At 39.5% G+C, this 18,973-nt stretch overlaps 1 protein-coding gene across 2 annotated transcripts in view; it reads left to right on the forward strand.

Annotated features, from left to right (window-relative positions):
• Positions 1-18,973, forward strand: part of PTPN4 (protein tyrosine phosphatase non-receptor type 4) — an 81,328-nt gene that overhangs the window by 42,388 nt on the left and 19,967 nt on the right. The window contains exons 9-16 of one of the 2 annotated variants that reach the window (XM_082231214.1): positions 524-611; positions 2,038-2,126; positions 5,289-5,352; positions 7,080-7,252; positions 8,566-8,634; positions 13,770-13,904; positions 16,259-16,417; positions 18,536-18,701. In XM_082231214.1, the coding sequence (XP_082087340.1) occupies positions 524-611; positions 2,038-2,126; positions 5,289-5,352; positions 7,080-7,252; positions 8,566-8,634; positions 13,770-13,904; positions 16,259-16,417; positions 18,536-18,701 (943 nt within the window). The remainder of the gene's footprint in view (positions 1-523; positions 612-2,037; positions 2,127-5,288; positions 5,353-7,079; positions 7,253-8,565; positions 8,635-13,769; positions 13,905-16,258; positions 16,418-18,535; positions 18,702-18,973) is intronic. The other variant, XM_082231215.1, reaches the window with a different exon arrangement.

Below are 18,973 nucleotides of genomic sequence, written 5' to 3' on the forward strand. Positions count from 1 at the left end.
AAAGAAAGAAAAAAATAAGGTCTGCAGTCTGAAGAACTGTGTAACTAATTTAATCTACCCTGAGCTGCTTCTGTGTGTGTTAATTAAAAGTAGCTCCTTACATTATAACCCCAGGTTACTGCATGTGTGTCTCATCCAATACTTTTGTGGAGAAATAACTCATTTAAGATCAGGTAACTGCTACAGAGAGAACTAGTGGTGAAAGATCACTAATACTGTTTAGGTTTTAGACTTAAAATGAATGCATGCTTTCAGAATACATGCATCTGAAAATACACTTTTACAATCATAATTGTATTTTGAATATTAAAACTATATGCTTGGAGGTGTGGTGTGACTGCTCCTCTTTAGCGAGAGAAAAACCAGGCAAGGAAGCAGGGGCAGTTAAAATGCTAATTGCCCTAAAGCCGATGTAACTCCCTCTTGCTCTTTGGGCTCCAGTAAAAATAGTTTTTAAATAAGAACCCTCAGGTTACCTTAAATATATTTTAAGCTATTTTATGTTCTTATTTTGTCATTACAGAGGTCTGTCTCCTGCTGAAGCAGAATTTAGTTATCTCAGCACAGCCCGGACCTTAGAACTCTATGGAGTTGAATTGCACTATGCAAGGGTAAGCGTCAATTGATTAGTATTAATCATGCAAATAAACCCAAAACAAAACATAGCATTGTCTGAATGGTCAATAGTTCTCTTCTTAGAAATTAATTTTTTTAATGTATCGTAATATTCAACAAAATTAAAGTAAATCTGATTTCCATAACGTTACTTGAAAATAATATATAGTTCTCTGTTGTTGATGGTGGTGGTGGTATCTGTATGTCTTGAGGTGTGGCTCCCGGGGTGAAGTCAAAACACTGGAGCATCACAGCACCTGCTATGGCTGCAGAGACCAGTAACTCATAAATGCTGCCTTCCATGTTCATTTTGCTGTGTTAGCAGCACTGAAGTCAGCTCTCTGGGGTGCAAGCCTGGGCAGTGTCTATGGAGGTCCTGGGCTGCCCAGACAACAAGACTCTTGGCCTCGCTGATGTGGTCCAAAGGAAAAGCAGAGCAATACAAAAGGCACCAGCTTGGCTGCAAGACCTGCCACCATCCAGCCGTCTTAGCCCTAATTAATTGGACCCATTTCCCTTCCCTTCTAAGATTTTTTTTATTTAAAAATGTATTCCAAGCATTTGTACCCTGCTGTTCAGAGCTGCTTACATACAGTCAAAACAAGTCAGTCCCTGGGCATACAATCTATATAGGGGAAAGGGACAGGGAGGGAAGATGAAAACCTAAAGCAAAATTTAGGCACTAGTTTCTGAACAGTTCTTCCTATACTAACCAGCTGGCACAATTCAGGTGCAGAAGGTGCCTGATGTTGCTGGACCTCAGCAGAGTGAATGGAATGAGCCTTCCGCTTCCTGTCTCTCCCACTGAGGCAGTCTGATGGAATGGCTGCCTGCAGGGGACAGCTGAAGGGAGAGGAGGCCTCATGGAGCTAGCCTGTCACAGCAGAGCCCATGTCTCATTTTACTCAGCCCTTCTTTCTCTGTCCCTGAGACTCCACACCTCTGTTGCCATTAGTTCTTGTTCCTCAACCACCCACAGAGTGCTGAGGTTCTTAATTCAAGTTGCTTTGTTGCATAAGATTGCTCATCAAGGTTGGGGTACTGAAATAGGGTCATGAGAAATCTTCACATGGGTGTCTGCTACACTGAAGAGTCCCCTTTTGATTAACAATTACTTCTCATCCATTCCAGCCGTTGCTCTAGTCTGTCTAGTCTCTCCCTTTGTTGCTCTGTTGTATAGTAGAGTTCCTGTACTGAGGAGGGATTGTGGGAGGGCCTCAGGGATGTTGATGGAAGGATCAGGATGCAAGGTGAAGCAAAGTAAAGAGACAGGAAGTGATTGTTGAGGCAACAATGTTTCCCTCCTGTAAACATTCTAGAACTTCATCTTGCATGTTTTCGGGCAACAAGATCTGCAAGACGGCGATATGAAAGAACAGAAGACACATAAGCATTCATTTTTTTCCTGTTCTTTTTTTATAGGATCAAAGTAACAATGAAATTATGATTGGAGTAATGTCGGGAGGCATACTAATTTATAAGAACAGGGTACGAATTAACACCTTTCCATGGTAAGGATGTGTTTAAGGGAAACATTTTGTTTGCCACACACTTTCTTAAATCTGAATAACTTCATCATAAATTGCTAAGTGTACATCAACTCTAAATTAGTCACTCTAAAATGTAGCCTTTGATATGTCCAGTGGTGTCTCTTGTGTGGCAATTAGCTTTTGAAAATATCCCTACAAAGTTTGCCGCCTAATTGTAATGTAATGATTGTAATGGAAAATTTAGTGCACTTAATTTTTATTCAGCTAGTATATTTTGGACTATTCTTTGTCACACTTCCAGAGTTACGATTCAGTATAGCAGGAGTGAAAGGGGAAAACCTTACTATATATGCACCGTCTAGAATAGACAGGTGCTCATCCAATTTATTATTCAGTGTTTTCTGTATAGGATGTAGGGATGACAGTAAAAAGACTGTATTAAATACTTGGGTCCAAATAGATGTGAGCAGGGTTCTGTTCATGTAGCAGGGCCACTCCTTCCCACCTCCCCCCAAAAAAAATTCACTCCTGAATGGTGGAAATCAGCAGCTTTCTGTCCAAGAGTCACCTGATGTACCTCAGATGTTGAGGAAACCCAGATAACATCTGCTGAGGTGGATCTATATATATTAATTTGAAAATCTACATACTGTCTTTCACACCGGCATCAAGACAGTCACAATGTAAGATCAAATACATTAAAGTTCAATAAAAATATAATAAAACAACAGGCTCCTAAGTACTGAACAGAAAAGAATTAGGAACCAGTAAATGCTCAGGGTCTGGTTTTTACATTTATGTATCCCACTTCAGAGGCCAACTTTCACAGGTGAAAGAACACTGTTTACCATGCAGTCTTATTTCAAAAGCCCTGAATCTTGCAAAACTTTGTCTTCTTTAATTGATTTTAACTATGGCATTTGAATATTAGACTGAGAATGTCTTGTGTGTGAGCCACAGTGATGTATCTAATTTTATGGTGCTTTCTTACTTACATGCCACAAACTCATATTTTTTTTTAGTTGGGGGAAAGTAACATGTATTCCCTGCAGAAACTTGCTCAACCAACAGATGCTGGGAAGCACTTGTCTGAAGTTCTCATTAGCATACAAAGTTACAGTTACACCCATGCATGGAATCCTATTTAAGACTGCATATGTTTTGCTGATGAAATAATTCGAATGGGGTGAGGTTTATCATGAACGGTGTTTATTTAGCAGCACTGATACTTTTACAGTGTGACAAAAAGCAGAGCCCAGGTACCAAGGAGATTACAATCTAGAATTTGATAAGGAGAAGACCTATGCAGTCAGAGCAGTTGCACATACTTCAGTTGGTTTTCAAGGCCTAAGTGGTTTGTTGAGCCAAAGGTTCACAGAAAAGCGGAATTTGGGGGAAGATTTGAAAAGAAAGAGAAGCAGCAGCATTTAGGATGGGGGTGGGCAACCTTTTTCTATTGAGGACCACATTCTTACACGGGTAATTATTGGGGGCTGTTTACTGGCAGTGAGTGGAGCTAGAGCAAATAGAGGATGGAGCCAGAGAAAAATGTGATTCAAAGTAATAAATGCTTCAGTTTTCACCTCAGTTTACAATTTTTGTGGGATATCTCCAGCAAACATAAGAGAATGTGTGTCTCTCTCCTCCTTCCCGCCCCCCCCCAATGTGCTTTAGGTTTTCTCCTAACCTTTCAGATAATATTTCAGGGCAGTGTTAGGGTTGGGCAAAAGTTGTTGCGCTTTCTTTCTTCTTCTTTTTAAGTAAAATCGCCCAAAACAACACTGTCAACATGCATTGCTGTGCGTCTGGATTATTTTCACCCAAAACACTGCTTTCGATAGCAGTATTCTGGGTATGTCCGGATGTATGGCAACCCTAGGCAGTGTGGAGGATAGCTCAGTTAGTAGAACCTGAGACTCTTAATCCCAGTGTTGTGGGTTTGAGCTCCATGTTGGACAAAAGATTCCTGCATTGCAGGGGGTTGGACAAGATGTCCCGCATGGTTCCAACACTTCCAGCTGATTCTGTGATTGAAACAAATCATACTAAATATTTTCATAACTTGGTTATTCACAGAACAGTGTGGGAATATAGCTTCTCCTTGGGAGGTTGGAACAGTCCTTCAGGGTGGATTGGTTTAGCCTACTTATTTTATTTGATGTCCCTGGGAAGTGATACAATCTTACAAGGGAGTCAATATTTGGATAGGTGTGATGCTATCTAAGCTGTCTTGTTGGCCACACATGTAGTAAGAACAACTCTGGATCCCAACAATAATTTGATACTTTGATGTGTTGTCATTCATTAATAGCACAGCAAATGTGCTTAAAATAAGGAATGCATACTACACAGAGACTTGCTTTAATTGAACAACTTGATTCCATAATATGCCTGCTTGATTGCAGCCACACCACTTTCATCATCCATGCTCATCAGTATCTTATCCTTCCTTGACAGCAGCAGCTCAATAAATATGTTAAAAGTAATGTCGCAGCAGTAACAACCAATATTGTCATCTTGCTTACAGACAACTCTCCTAACTGTATGTGGAAAGTGCCAATTGTCTTACAGGTGCATCACAATTTCAGTACTGGCAGTGCTTAATCAATTCCTTGAACCTCTTCTAGAAGTTGCATTCTGATACTCGAGGATTCTTGTATGTGATCTTATCATATGCAAATCATGTGCTGGAGGAGAAAGAATATTACTCTTGCTTGCATGGCTGAAATCACCCTCATTCTGATAAAAGCCAGACAGGAGCTAGTTTTGCAGCATTTTATTCGATTTTTATGAAACAAATACTCAAAAGCTAAGGTTGCTATGTTTTACAAAGGATAAGAGAAATATCCTTTCACCATTTGCTGAGATTAATTACCCATTCCTCCCCAACCAGGCTCTAGTGAGTTTGAACCTCCCTCCACTTCATTCACTTCATAAATTGTAGCAATCATATATTGGGATCATTGATGTTCAAGGAATATCACTTTCTGATTGTTTTGCCTTTCTGGTGGCTGTTTGGGGGAACTTCATCATGAGCAGAACTGATCTTTACCCTCTCCCATGGATCATAGTGGCATTGGGCAACAAATATGTTTGTCATAACCTGTCCAGATCCCTTTTGGTAATTACCTTTTGTGCATTTTAAAGAAATATTACATCATTTTGATTTTTTATTTCACTTAGGTTGAAGATTGTTAAAATTTCTTTTAAGTGCAAGCAGTTTTTTATTCAGCTTAGAAAAGAATTGGTGAGTACTGATATTAACATTTTTATCTGAAGTTGCAAAGTGCTTCACTGCTGTCAGAGATGGTTTCATGCAAGTTACGTCTTTGGAGCTTCATACATGATAACACTACTTCAGTAGTGTGTTGTTCATTATAGAATTATCTAGTGGCAGATACTACAGTTTAAATGGTCCCTATTTTATGAAATAGTATATTAGATATTTTAAAGTTAGAGTTGTAGTCTGACTGATAGTCACTTTTGCAGACTGAAAATGGGAGGTGCAAATTCTCTTTCTTAAAAGTTCTTAATATAGGGTTGCATGAGTACAGATCCTCACGTATCTTTGTCTGTGTCTGCATCTGGTGGGTAAAGGGGAAAGGAAGCAGGGATTGAAGGCTGCATTAAGACAGCAATGCTATGAGTTGCTTGTCTCCTCACCTCCATCGATTTGCAAGTGCGATTCAGATGCCAATAACAAACAGGTTCCTACCATCATTCTTTGCTATGAGAAAGGCAAAACTCTGATTCTTAGCTGCCAGTCAAGGAAAACAGCTTCCCACCCCTTCAGTGAGTGGCTTAACAAGTTGCCCTTGGCAAATAAGGTGCAACCATGAAAGAATAAACTGCATGATGTAAGAGAGTTAACAAGCACAAAGAGCACTAGCCAATGTCTAAATCCAGCTTTATTTACTTTTCTGGAGCTGAGCAGGTAGAATATTCTGGGTTAGTGTGCATCAGCCAATCCTGCCTTAGCCCTGGGGGTGAGATTGAAGCACAGAGAGTATTGATTCATTAAGAACATGACTGTGCTGCTGCTTTCTGCCTTGAAATCCACTTACCACAGAGTCAGTGTGAAAGGGCTGGAGCGAAGTTTGGCAGAACTGCTATAAAGATTGAAAAACTAGTGTAGAGCATTGTAATCTCATTGCAACTCTACACATTTTGTTATGCCGTAAGTTAATCACAAGATACAGACGGATGGAAATGTTAGGGGGAAGATACAACAAGCTGATTTTTCTATAGAAAAATGCCAGAATAGATGGGAGAACTCTTGAATGTGGAGCATGGGACACAGAGGAATGCAATCCAGGTTTTTGGAGGGAAAGTTGAGACAAGGTGTGGAGTATAAGAAATTGCAAGAGAAGAAAGGCAAAGATGGGGATTGTCCACAAGGTTTTATAAAGAGAAAGGGCAATGAAGGAGCCTGGCATGTCCTGGTTGCATATTATAGGTTTTGTCAAACTGGTGGGAAACCCTTTTGTTCACTTGGAAGCCGAATATCAGCAATAGTGGACATATTTCTCTCAAATGTGGATTTCCTAACACTACTGATGATCTCCTGTAATGAGTAACTTAAGGAAGAAGGTAAATTCAACAGATTTGGTCAGTGTCATATATGAACTGAGTATGTGTCCTTGAACACAGGATTTTTATGACAGACATGCAGGTGTTCTATAGCAAATAAACCAATATGAAAAGGCTTTATTTAAGGCAGAGGGTTTGAGAACCACCATGGTTAAGAATATTGTCATGAGTTCTTGTTTTTTAATGACTGGGAGTTGATTTATCAGCCAGGAGAGAGAAGGAATAGATCCCTAATTACAGTGTTCCCTAGATAACTGGAAGGTCCTTTTTCCTGGAATATTTGTGTGTGTTTTTTGAAAGAGAACCATTTCATAAGAACTGTAGCCTCAACTACATTTCAGAATGCAAGGCTAATTTTATTAAATTTAAATCTTTTTGTCCCAGCATGAATCTAGAGAAACGTTACTAGGATTCAACATGGTGAATTATCGAGCGTGTAAAAATTTATGGAAAGCTTGTGTAGAACACCACACTTTTTTCCGGCTAGACAGACCACTGCCCCCTCAGAAGAACTTTTTTGCACACTACTTTACTTTGGGTTCAAAGTACCGGTACTGGTAAGTTTGGGCAATATGTAAAAAGAGGGAGGGATATCAGCATATTGCTAAAGAATAACTTACTGATAGATCAGATGAAACGCCTGTTGATTTTTAAATATTTTAATACTCCAGATTTTTATGTTGCTCTACAGCCTGCATAGGCGTCTGGTTAAGTTAGCTTTCTTTACACTGCACTGTGCCAATTTTATTTTGAAAATGTGTGTTTTTCACTATAAAACTGTTGTTTGAAGTATATCCCTGCCTCCCATAATTTTTTTAAAGGCTTAAAATGCTAAGTTCTACTAATATTTGGGGGCAGATATAGAAATGCACCAACTCCATACAGATTGAGGCGAACATGTAGAAAGTGTCCCAGATGGCACATATTTCCTTTTATAAAGGACAGTCAAACAAATTTCCTGGTGCACAGTCAGAGAAAAGTGAAACTGAGGAAAATAAAATAAAGGAACACCGGGCATGATTGTGAAGAAACAAGAAAAGGACTAGAGAAAACTGCAGCATCTTCTATAATGCTATTCTTGCAGGTTCCCTGCTTTCCTTTGGCACAGCACTGAAGAGGAGAGCAGAAGCTTCCACCTCCATTTTAAATTAACCACAGTATAAGAATACATCTCAGCCCTAAACCGTGGCTAATCTTACTAGGATTAGTGAAAGCAAGTCAGCTTCCAAAATTCTGTTTTGAATTTGGCTTGTTTGCATTAAGACTAAATGCAATTTTTTTCCTGGGTTTGGATGTTGTAACAAGTTGTAATTAGTCTGAAGTAGATGCAAAAGCCTCAAGGTGATGGGAGGGGGGGGGGACTGCATGGGCTCAAAGCTCATGACAACCAGCCAGGATGGCCGTGTTCTGCCTTTGAATATTAGTTGCTGGTAATCCCAAGAGCAGGAAGCACTAGTACAACTAATTGCTGCTGTTAAAACAGGATGCTGGACTAGATGGAACTTTGGCCTAATCAAGCACAGTTTTTCTCATCTTTATGTATTCAACAGACAGAAAATCTCTGTTGTTAATCCCTGATTACAATGTATTACTATTTGACATTTTAAAGACTTGGAGAAATTTTGTGGCCAATGTAGTATCCTTCAGTATCTGATAATAGTGTCAGTTCAGGTAAGAATTGCTTAGCAATTAGTAAAAGTATCATAGAATACGGAAAGCCCCTGGTTTCATCAGGTCTAACATGCATTCACTGTTAGTCTAGTAATTTTACTGTTGGACTTGGATGCACCGGTGTGCTCATATTTAGGCAAAATATTTTTCCCCACACTTCCACCACTATTTTCTTGACAATCTCAAAATTTTATTTCAGTGGGAGAACAGAAGTCCAGTCTGTACAGTATGGTAAAGAAAAGGCAAATAAGGACAGGGTATTTGCCAGGTAAGCAATTTCAAGTTATTTGCATCCGGTATACTATTGTCTGTTGATAGTTACAGTAGCTTATTTTACCTGTTTTGAATTCTCTTCTTCCCTCAAAATTAGCAAATTACAATAGCTTTGTGCAGAAATTACTGTGCAGATTTTAATGTATGGTGCAACATACTGCAAATTAATTCTGTACCAAAGTGAAATACATTAATATGTTTTCATATTGTATCATCATAATACATATTCCCTTAATGCAAATTCCCTTTTTACGCATACTTTGAATATGTAAAGTGTGAAGACAGGCTATGCTTGTTTTAATATGCCTTCCTTGGTGTCTGTGCATTCATCGGTATACTGAATCTGTTACAGTGAATGGTCTGAAAATCTGATCAGCTAGGTTTCTGGATCACACAGTGGAACTGTAAACACATGTCTCTACACACATCTGAACCTATTTTCTGTGTTTGGTGGAGTCAGCTCCTTGAGAACAGCCGATGAATGGGAAATTTAGTCTTGTGCTAGGGGGATTTCATGTCTCTGTGGCCACTAGTATTGTTCTAGCTGAAGGACAGGCCATGGTTAGTTCCATAGAACTAACATGATTTTCAGTTCAATAGAAACAAGAGTGGATAACTTTGGAGTCTTTGGTCCAGCTACAACAGGGAGCAACAACAGGCCGAGGCAGAGCATTGAGAGAGTGAAGGGGTAGTAGAGAGCAAATAAAAGAATGAGAGTTTGTCCTTCAGTTTGAGAGAGATGCAAGGGGGAAGGAAGGGTGAAAAGCAGGATAAATCCAAGAGTTGGGGAAAGTGGGTTTTCCCAAACAACGTCACTGGGCAGAATGCAGAGGTATGGAAACAGTCAGCAGATTGGGAGCTTCCAAAAAGATCTACATTGGTTCCCTGTAGGCTTCCGAGCACATTAAGTGTTTCTGTTGATCTTTAAAGCCCTCAACTGCTTTGGCTCTGTATACCTGAAGGAGCATCTCCACCTCCACCATTTAGTCTGGACACTGAGATCTAGCTCCGAGGGTCTTCTGCTGGTTCCCTTACTTCGAAAACTGATGTTACAGGGAACCAGGCAGAGGACCTTCTTAGTAGTGGTGTCCGCCTTGTGGAATTCTCTCCTATCCAATGTCAAGGAAATAAACAACTATTTGATTTTTAGAAGACATCTGAAGGCAGCCCCGTATTGGGAAAATTTTGACATTTTATTGTGTTTTTAATATTTTGTTGGGAGCTGCCCAGAGTCAGATGGGCAGCAAATGAATAATTGAATTGAATTAAAGTTGAGCATACTGTCTGCCTACAAGATTGGAAAACAGAAAACCTCGGTGTCTGCTGAAATAAGTTTCCCAGAAGGAGAAAAGGACTAGAGATGTCAAGGCTACTTCCTGAAAAGGATGCTTTATGCTGTGTTTTGGTACTAGGTAGAAGATCACAAAAGCACTCAAGGCTCAGGGGGTGGCAAGGTGTTGCCTTGATTGCATTAGGTTTCATTAGGATGCAAGGGAAATTGGCTTTTGCATATCCAAGCAGCTCATAACCCAGGGCATTTAATGGTTATTTTTTGTTGGGAGCTGCCCAGAGTGGCTGGGGCAACCCAGTCAGATGGGCGGCATATAAATTACTATTATTAGTAATATTATTATACTTTTCCATTTCTGTGGAGGATGGAGGCTAGTTTGGCTAGATTGTTTTCATTTTGTTTGACAGACCTTGCCTGCTTAGCAACTGTAAACAGACAAAAAAGAAGCTGAGGGACAAAATGGAACTGATATGGCAACAAAGGCCCACTCAAACACCAGTCTGTGAACTGCAGGCACTATTAAATGTCATCTTCACACAAACTTTGGATGCATCTAAAGCATGCTTAATCAACAGTTCAAAGGGAATAATTATTTAACTCCTTAAAAGTGTTTAGGATGGTAAACAGAATGACAGCATGAACTTGTTTCTTCAGTTTTCAAGCATTCTGCTGTTTGTACCTTTGAAACTTTTTGGTGCTTAAGCAAATGTTAGACTGGTGCTTGGAGGTATTGGACTGAATGGGGCAAAAAAAAAAAAAAAGGGGGAATAAAGGAGAAGAAACTGAATCCTAAAGAGATAAAAGTGTTGTGTATCCCAAGTTCTCACATCTAGAAATTAGGGGGAGATGCCATATTCTGGACAGGTTGTACTCCCATGGAAGGAGCAGGCCTGCAGTTTGTGAGTGCTCCTGGATTCAGCACTGTCAGTGGAGGCTCAGGTGGCCAGGAGTGCCATTTTGTAGCTTCAGCTGGTCCACCAGCTAAAAGGCAGAAATGACTTCACCACCATACTCAATGCTCGGGTAACTTCCAGATTGGATTATTGCAGTGTGCTTTATGTGGGGGTGTCCTTGAAGACAACTCAGAAATTTCCATTGGTACAAAATGCAATGGCTAGATTACGGGCTGTGGTTCCATTTACATCTCAAATAACCCCTGTTTTAGAATAACTGCATTGGTTGCCAATTAATTTCTGGGCCCAAGGTACTCACATTAGTGATTAAATTCCTAAATACCTGAAAGACCATCTCCTTCCCTACAGTCCCTCTTGGGTGCTAAGAGCAGCAGAAGAGAGCCTCTTGGTAGTTCCACAGCCCTCAAGCTCAGGTGGTGGTGATGTCCCAGGAGGGAGCATTCTTTGTAGTAGAAGCTGCCCACAGAGATGTGTCTTGCAACATCAATATACAACCTTAAGTACATTCTGAAGACACACCTCTTCACCCTGGCTTTTGATACAGGATGTCAGGGAACTGCCATCGGGTCAGAGGCGAGAGGGGGAAGGGCAGTTGTGTTATAGGGAACCTCCGAAGATCTTGCGAAGCAGCTCCTCCTCTGGCGAGGAGGAAAGCCCCACCTCCAGTGGAGAGGAGGTGGTGGGACCAGGGGATGCTAGGGAGAGCCTCAACGCCGAGGCTGAGCAAGCCGGAGAGGAGGGAAGCACCCCTTTGCCAGCGCCCAGTCTGCGCAGTAGGTTTCGGCGCAAGGAAGGGAGGAGAAGGCTGGGGGTCACGTGACTGTTATGCTGGAGGAGGTACAAGGACCGCCCACTCCCAGATTCTGCTAGCGACTGAGCCGGACATGAACTTGCGACGCTCTTCACTGTAAATAGTTTGCACTAATAATAAAGCCTGGAAAAGACAGGTTGGAGTCTTGCCTGTTTGCTCTCAAGCAACCACACCACCACCTGACACATGAGAAGTATGTTTTTAGCACACCTTAACCCTTGGTGAGCAAAGCTACCTCTTAGTTGAGTGTACCTCTTCACTAATAGTGCATCTCTATCTTAAATCTATTAATCCTCTAAAATACAGTTGGAATTTCAAAGCCAAGACTGGTGTCCCGAGTTGTTTGGAAATTTATTTTGCCCCCTGTACTTGTTAGATAATTTCCCATAGCCTAGTTAATGTGAGATGGAATTGAAATTAAAATCTCTGCAATGTTTTGAGTTACCTAAAAGTAAACCATAGAAATGAAGCAGTTAGTCTTTTTTTTGACTTGGGCACTTATTAGAAGAGGAAGCCCTGGGAAGTTTATTGCTGCAATGTGGTGAACGTTTCTTTGAATTGCCACAAAGAACAGGAAGCTTAGGTAACATGCGTAAGTGGGTGGGTCTCCAAGGTTAAAACAGTTAATAATCAAATGTTCAAAATACAGTTTGACAGTTAAATGTTTCTGCTGTGTTGGCTGCTGAGGGACACTACTACAAATCCAACTTTTCACTTGGTAATTAAGGTGAGTGTTTCTAGGAGTTGCAATGTTCCTAGAAAGAGAATTCAAGCTCATTCAACCTACAGAAATCCCTTTTAAATGCAACACGTCTAAAGCCATCAGCATTTGGATGTTTGCATTCTTATAAAGTCTTATTAATCCTTACAGGATTAATTCTTTCCTAGACTACAATAGATATAGTTGGCAAAGTATTTGCTAAAGTTGTCTATCATACACCTTTTTAATTCTCTTCCCAATATCATTTCTTTAAAAGCCTGTGAAAAGTGTATTGCATCTTGCAGTTAGAATCATGTTATATTTGCAAATTATTTTGTTCATTTTAATCTAGAAATCATCTGGCTAAGTCACAGAGAAGTCTTGCCTATTTAAATTTCATATAGATGTACCTCTCTCTCTCTCGTCTCTCACACGGTTTGCTGTAGAGATGGTTGTTTGTTTCGTTAGCCTGGTTGTGTTTCTCTTTTGATAAGAAAAGTACTTTAATGCAGCTGTTTAGTTTAACGTCAGAAACTATGGACTAGTACACATAATTGCATAAAACATAGTAGTTGTGTGTGACAAAATCTGATCGCCGTTTTTGAGGAAAAGCAAAAAAAAGCAGCCGGGAAAGAGGGCAATACTTTTCTGCTTGCCTGTGTTTCACTGTAATACCACTTCCACAAACACAGAGAGAGAGAGAGAGAGAGAGAGAGAGAGAGAGAGACAGAGAGAGAGATGTTTTCCTAATGGAACCTTAATACCCTCCTTGCGGGCCCTGCTCCAAGTGTCTGTGAAGTGAAGTGGGGCAGGTGGCTACCAAAGAAACGGCCTTATTGGTAGTGAACTGGTTATAGAATAGCCTTTCCGGAAAGGTTTGTCTACTTCCTTTATGGTCTTTTTCCAGTGTCAAGTGAAGATCTTTTAATTATCTAGGCTTTTCAACTGAATTTACAGCCCAAAATTTAAAACAATCTTACACTGCTTCAGTAGATGGATGTTTTTTTGCTGCCTTTTATTAATTGTTGTTGGCTTTAATTGTTATTGTACACTGTGTTTTTAATTTTTTGCCTACCAAATGTTCATTGATGGGCAGCTATATAAATCGAATAGCAAAGATAAATAAAGTGGCATATCTGAATTCATAGTGAATCAGTATCGTAGTGAGAAAGACTTTGCCACAGCACAAGCTATGATTTGGTTGTTTATATTCATGAATTTAGTGTTCTGCATCACGTTTCTTTAGGTGCTCTGAAACCCCTTGCACTATTTGGAAGAAATATTTAAACAACAAGTCAGTGTATCGGCCCCTGTATAGGGGAAAGCTAATGCTATTTTCTTGTTCACTTCAATTCCCAATTAATTTCTTCAGAGAACTTCCAGATACATATTGGTAATTTTTGTATTGTTTTAGATCCCCAAGTAAACCTCTGGCTCGCAGATTGATAAGCGGGATGGACTGGGAGGTTGTCAGCAGGAATTCAATGTCTGATGACAGGTTAGAAACTCAAAGTTTACCATCCCGCTCTCCACCTGGAACCCCTAATCAGTAAGTAAAATTGAATAGTCCCTGAGCCACTAGTTACCTCTTATTTTTATTTTATTAAGTAAGGGAAAGTACTTGAGATCCTTTTTTTTTTTGGAGGGATGTGTGTCGAACCATAGTTATTTCCATACTAAGCATTTAAAAAGAAATTGTGAGGCAGCACAGAGGCAGATTGACCAAAGTGTATGTTATAATCACATATAAAGAAAAACAAACAAACCTTAAATTAAATTATATTGAAGAAAAAGCAGTTATGAATTTCAGGGTGTGCTCCGAGATTGAGCCCTGCACTGGTTCTACCTTCACCCAGACACTATTTTCATTGCATCAGGAAAACAGGCCTGGTTCTAAACCATAGTTTAAAGCTATTGAATGGCCCAAGTGAGGCTTGAGACTAGCATGCCTGTCTCTCCTTCTTCCTCATTGCCATGAGGAAGGGATTGGAAACATTCATTTCCACATCACAGACTATGGTTAGTTTAAGCTTTGTTTCAGATCCTTGCTAATTTCATAAACCGTATATCAAATGCACTGTAATTTGCATTTCGGATGTAATACAAATTGTTACTTGTTTAAATCGGGAGGTGGATGCTTGCTATATCTCCTTCTTGTGGCGGTTCTGAAGGAGAGGGATGTGTGACCAGCCATTTACATAGCACAACACTATGGTTTACATCAGTCTTTGTTACTGTTGCAATGAAACCTCTAGCTCTCTACAACTTGAATGTGTGTGTAGGAAATCTAATGTGACCCAAATTAGAGGGAAATCATGTTTCTGAGTTAAGTGCTGTGTGTGTGCACATATGACTTCTTTTATAAAAAACTAAACGACAGTGGGGACCTTTCCACATAGGTGGAAAGTCAGGTTGTGTCAAAAGAGGAAATAACATTTTTTTCCTGACGTATACTGGCCTTTTGCCTCCATTTATATCTGGATTGCTGGGTTCCTGCAGGAAGAGAAGGCAGGGTGCTGTATCCAGTGCTAGTCCTGCTCAGAGTAGACCCATTGAAGTTAATTGACCTGAAGGTTTGAGCCAGGTAGCCCCACCCTGTTGCTGTTTCCAGGGAGACGCCTATTTATTTGGAGGCTGCTGTGGGTTTAGAGGCAGCAGATAGCAATAATAGGACCATTGGTGGCTTGAAGGTGAATGCCAACTTTATCCTTGCTCCTGTTCCTGCACCTGGAGAACTGCTGCCTGTTGAGGAGTCAGGAATCTGAGCCAGCTAGCCCTGCCCTGGAGAGCAAGTGTAAGAACTTTGCTTTGGCTGTTGCTGTTTCTAAGGAGGAAGCAACTGTGTAAGAAGTTGTTTGTGAAGGGCAGCTGTGTCTATGAGGAGGACGCAAATGCAGCTCATGACTGTAGAAAGTGTGATTCATGGTGTGCCTGCGTTACTTCATATTTCAATTTTTTCCTGGTTTATTTTATTATACTTTTGTATTTGTATTTGCTGTAGTTTTATTGTGTGTTCTTTAGTACTTATCTGTTCAGTGTTTTGGGGGCCTTGACCAAAAAGTGGTATAGAAATAAACTGATGATAACTAACTTGGATACATGAATTTCAATAGGTCTATTCTATATAGGACTAGCACTGGATTTAACCAAATGAATTTTTATTAGAAGCCTTTATGTTGATATTTGTGAGCTTCTTAATAGACAAATATACAAAGTTTTAAAAAACTGTACAGTTATACCTACTACACACTAAAGTTGACTTGTTGGAGCAACAGTGGTAATAGTCAGGATTTGTGATGGTGGCTTATTTGTTGATGCATATTTTTTCTTTCTTCCATGAAAATCTATAATCGGTGTAATATATTCTTATGGTGCTTTGCTAGTAAACACTAATGGGGAATATATTCCTTCTAAATCAAAGGAAACTGTTTAATTCATGCATTTAGGATTACAGGCAGTGGCTTTGATCCAAACCTGGCCTTTATGGAATGGAAGGGTTTTTTCTGTCTACAGAAAGCTTTAGATCCTCTAGTGGGGGGTCATGCTGACAAAATGGGGGGGGGAGCAACTGCCGCCGATTTTTTTCATCCCCTGCAGCCTCCCACCCACTGTTTAGAAGGATTACCCAACCCTTGGGATCAGATTTTTGGAGGACACGCAGGGCTGCTGGGGGAATGGGTAAAAATCACCTCTTTCCTCATCTCCCTTCTGCCAGTGATAATGTCTTCTAAACAAGTTTGATTGGGGGAATGTTCCTGCCAGGGGTACTGTGTCCAAAACACAAGAAATGAGAGGAATAGATAAGTTTTAGAAGCATTTTTTTTTTAACAAAAAAGCATAAATCATCTACGTCTTGACAAGCATACCTGGAATGATTGAACAAAGTGTCCTTTTCCTGATTAGTCGCAACTCTGCATTTACTCAAGAGGGAAACCGTTTACGGCCATCTTCAGTTGGGCATCTAGTAGACCATGTGGTTCATCCTTCACCAAGTGAGGTTTTTGCAAATCACCGATCTCCTTCTTCCACCCAAGCCAACAGTATCATTCTGGAATCATCACCGTAAGCATAGTTTTTATAATGCTTTATTTTATAGCAGAACAACAAAAAATGGTTTTTAAAGGCTACACCTAAAAATTATCTACATTTTTTGTTTTTATTGTATTGTATGTTTTGATGTTAGCTGTCCTGAGCCTGGTCCTGGCTGGGGAGGGCAGGTTATAAATAAATTATTTTTTATTAATAATAATAATAATAATTTTTAATAGGTTGACAGCCCCGTTCTTTAGTGATTGCTTTGCAAATGAAAACTGATGTAGCACAATTGTAGCATTTTTAAGAGAAGCATAATATAAATAAACAACATGTTGACAAAGACTTGGCTACAAATCGGGAGTTGCTTGCTCATATTTTACCTAGGCTGTCAGGTGGCCTTAGGCAAGCAATTCTTTTAGCTGCAACAAACACACGCATACCTGCTGCCATTAGTACATATTACACCATTAGTAATATGGGAAGAATAATACTAATCTGACTTAAACTGGCATGCTGTAAGGAGCTCAGTAATGTACATGAAACCTTGTGTTCCTTACACTATATACATGTTAAACATGCAGTGAGTAATACTTATTATTTTTTATAACTATTGTCCATCCTGACTCTTGACAATATAGTTGGCCATAACCAGTGTCAGTTTGTTAGAGGTTCCTGCATTCAGTTCCTGGCATCTCCAGTGGAAGAGAGTTTAATTCGGCCCTAGTTCACATTAAAAATCATATGCCCTATGTGTACAAATAGTTGTGTGGCCATTCCAAATGATTTTTGTCAATTGAAAGGTATGTGTAGTGTCTGTAATTTTTTATTCATGAAAGTGGCAGTAGGAAAAAAAACACATGCATAGCAAGCAATCCAAATGTGTTTTTAAGAATCCTTTTTCTCTCTCTCTGTCAAATATGAAACTATGTTATTTTACACAGCAGTTTAGATATATTTAACACAAGCAGAGCTTATTAGAGTAGAGGTTTTTCCTTTTTTTATTTGATATGCAAATTGCTGGATGCAGTAATACAGAGGGCTGCTTTGACTGCAAAATAGTCTGCTTTCACATCTATTGTCTAAGCATTCATAAGGAAATTCAAAGCTGACTGGGCAAATATAAAGCAGGCAAGGTTTTGCCCAAAGCTTCATCCCTAGTTCTCACAATTCATTATGGTAACACATTACAGTGTGTTACACTCACAACCAGTGTATTACTTTACCTAGTTTCAATGGTAGCTTATTACTTCACATAGTCTGTTTATAAACAAATGCATAGTTCCTTTATTGCATTTTTAAAAAAGAAATAACTTAATATTTTGACTTTAGTCATGCACATTGTGTTATAACAAAAGTGGGTACTGCAGTTTCTATTAATTTTTATTCAAAACACAAAGTAATAATATATCAAATCTGTCACATTTGCAAAAGTTCTGTAGAAATTTCTAGTATGGATAAGTACCCAATTAAATTCATGTACCGTAAATTGTACTGTAAATTGATTATCCACTTGAATAAGTCAATGACCAGTGCACATGGGTTTAAGCAACACCAGGTGTTCAAACATGCAATAAAAATCAGGTGCTCAAACATGCAATAAAAGTGGGCTTCCTGCTTCCACGTCTTGATTGAGGATCTCCTCCTTTCTTATCTGTAAAATTTGTGCCAACTAGTAAGTGGGAGAGTTGAAATTTTAGAATGAAATCCCTTACATAGTACTGCTCTATGTTTTTAAGAAGATCAAAGCAACAAATTATTGAGATCTCTTTTGTCATCCTTAATTTGTCATCTAGGATTTAATTTGGAGGCCTTGTGAATTAAATACTTAAGGGAGAGGTGCATAACATTCTTTTTGAAATGATCCTATATATTAATAGCAAATTCATTCTCTCAAATGTGAACCTTGCCAAAAGACAACTCTCCTGTCAAAGAGTAATAGCAGGCTTGGGAAAACCCCAACTTTTGCAGAAGTACTATATATATATATATATATATATATATAGTTAGTGTCGGGGAACCATAATTGAGGTTGCAAGCCAATGATGTCCAACGCACCAAAATTCCAAAGTCTTTTTAGTGATAGTTTCTCTTTATTTAGCATGCAGTTTGGAGTTTTAATGAGATTTCTTTTCATTTTGTTTGTAGATCTCAAGAGACCGCTGTAGATGGGCAACCACCTGCACTGCCACCTAAACAATCTAAAAAGAATAGTTGGAACCAAATTCATTATTCACTTTCTCAGCAAGAATTGGATAACCATATCAATGAAACGTATGATGATGATTCTTCTTCATCGCCTGAAAAATCTACAGTAAGACGCTACTTTAAATTTGTTTGTCTAGTTTGAGTCAATATTCTTCTTGGAGGGAGGGGGGGAATTAATCAGTATCAGTAGGTCTGATGGAAGTAGATTCAACTAGAGTGAATTACCGTATTTTGCGCCCCATAGGACGCTCCTTCCCATAGGACGCACCTAGTTTTTTTGGGGGGGAAATAAAGAAAAAAAATCATTTCCCCCCAGGTGCGGGGCTGGAAGAACCAGGTCGGGGAACAGTGGGAAGGCACGCTCTGCCTCCCCGCTGT

Source organism: Podarcis vaucheri, assembly GCF_965113315.1.
Source record: "Podarcis vaucheri genome assembly, chromosome: 1".
Classification (NCBI taxonomy): Eukaryota; Metazoa; Chordata; class Lepidosauria; order Squamata; family Lacertidae; genus Podarcis; species Podarcis vaucheri.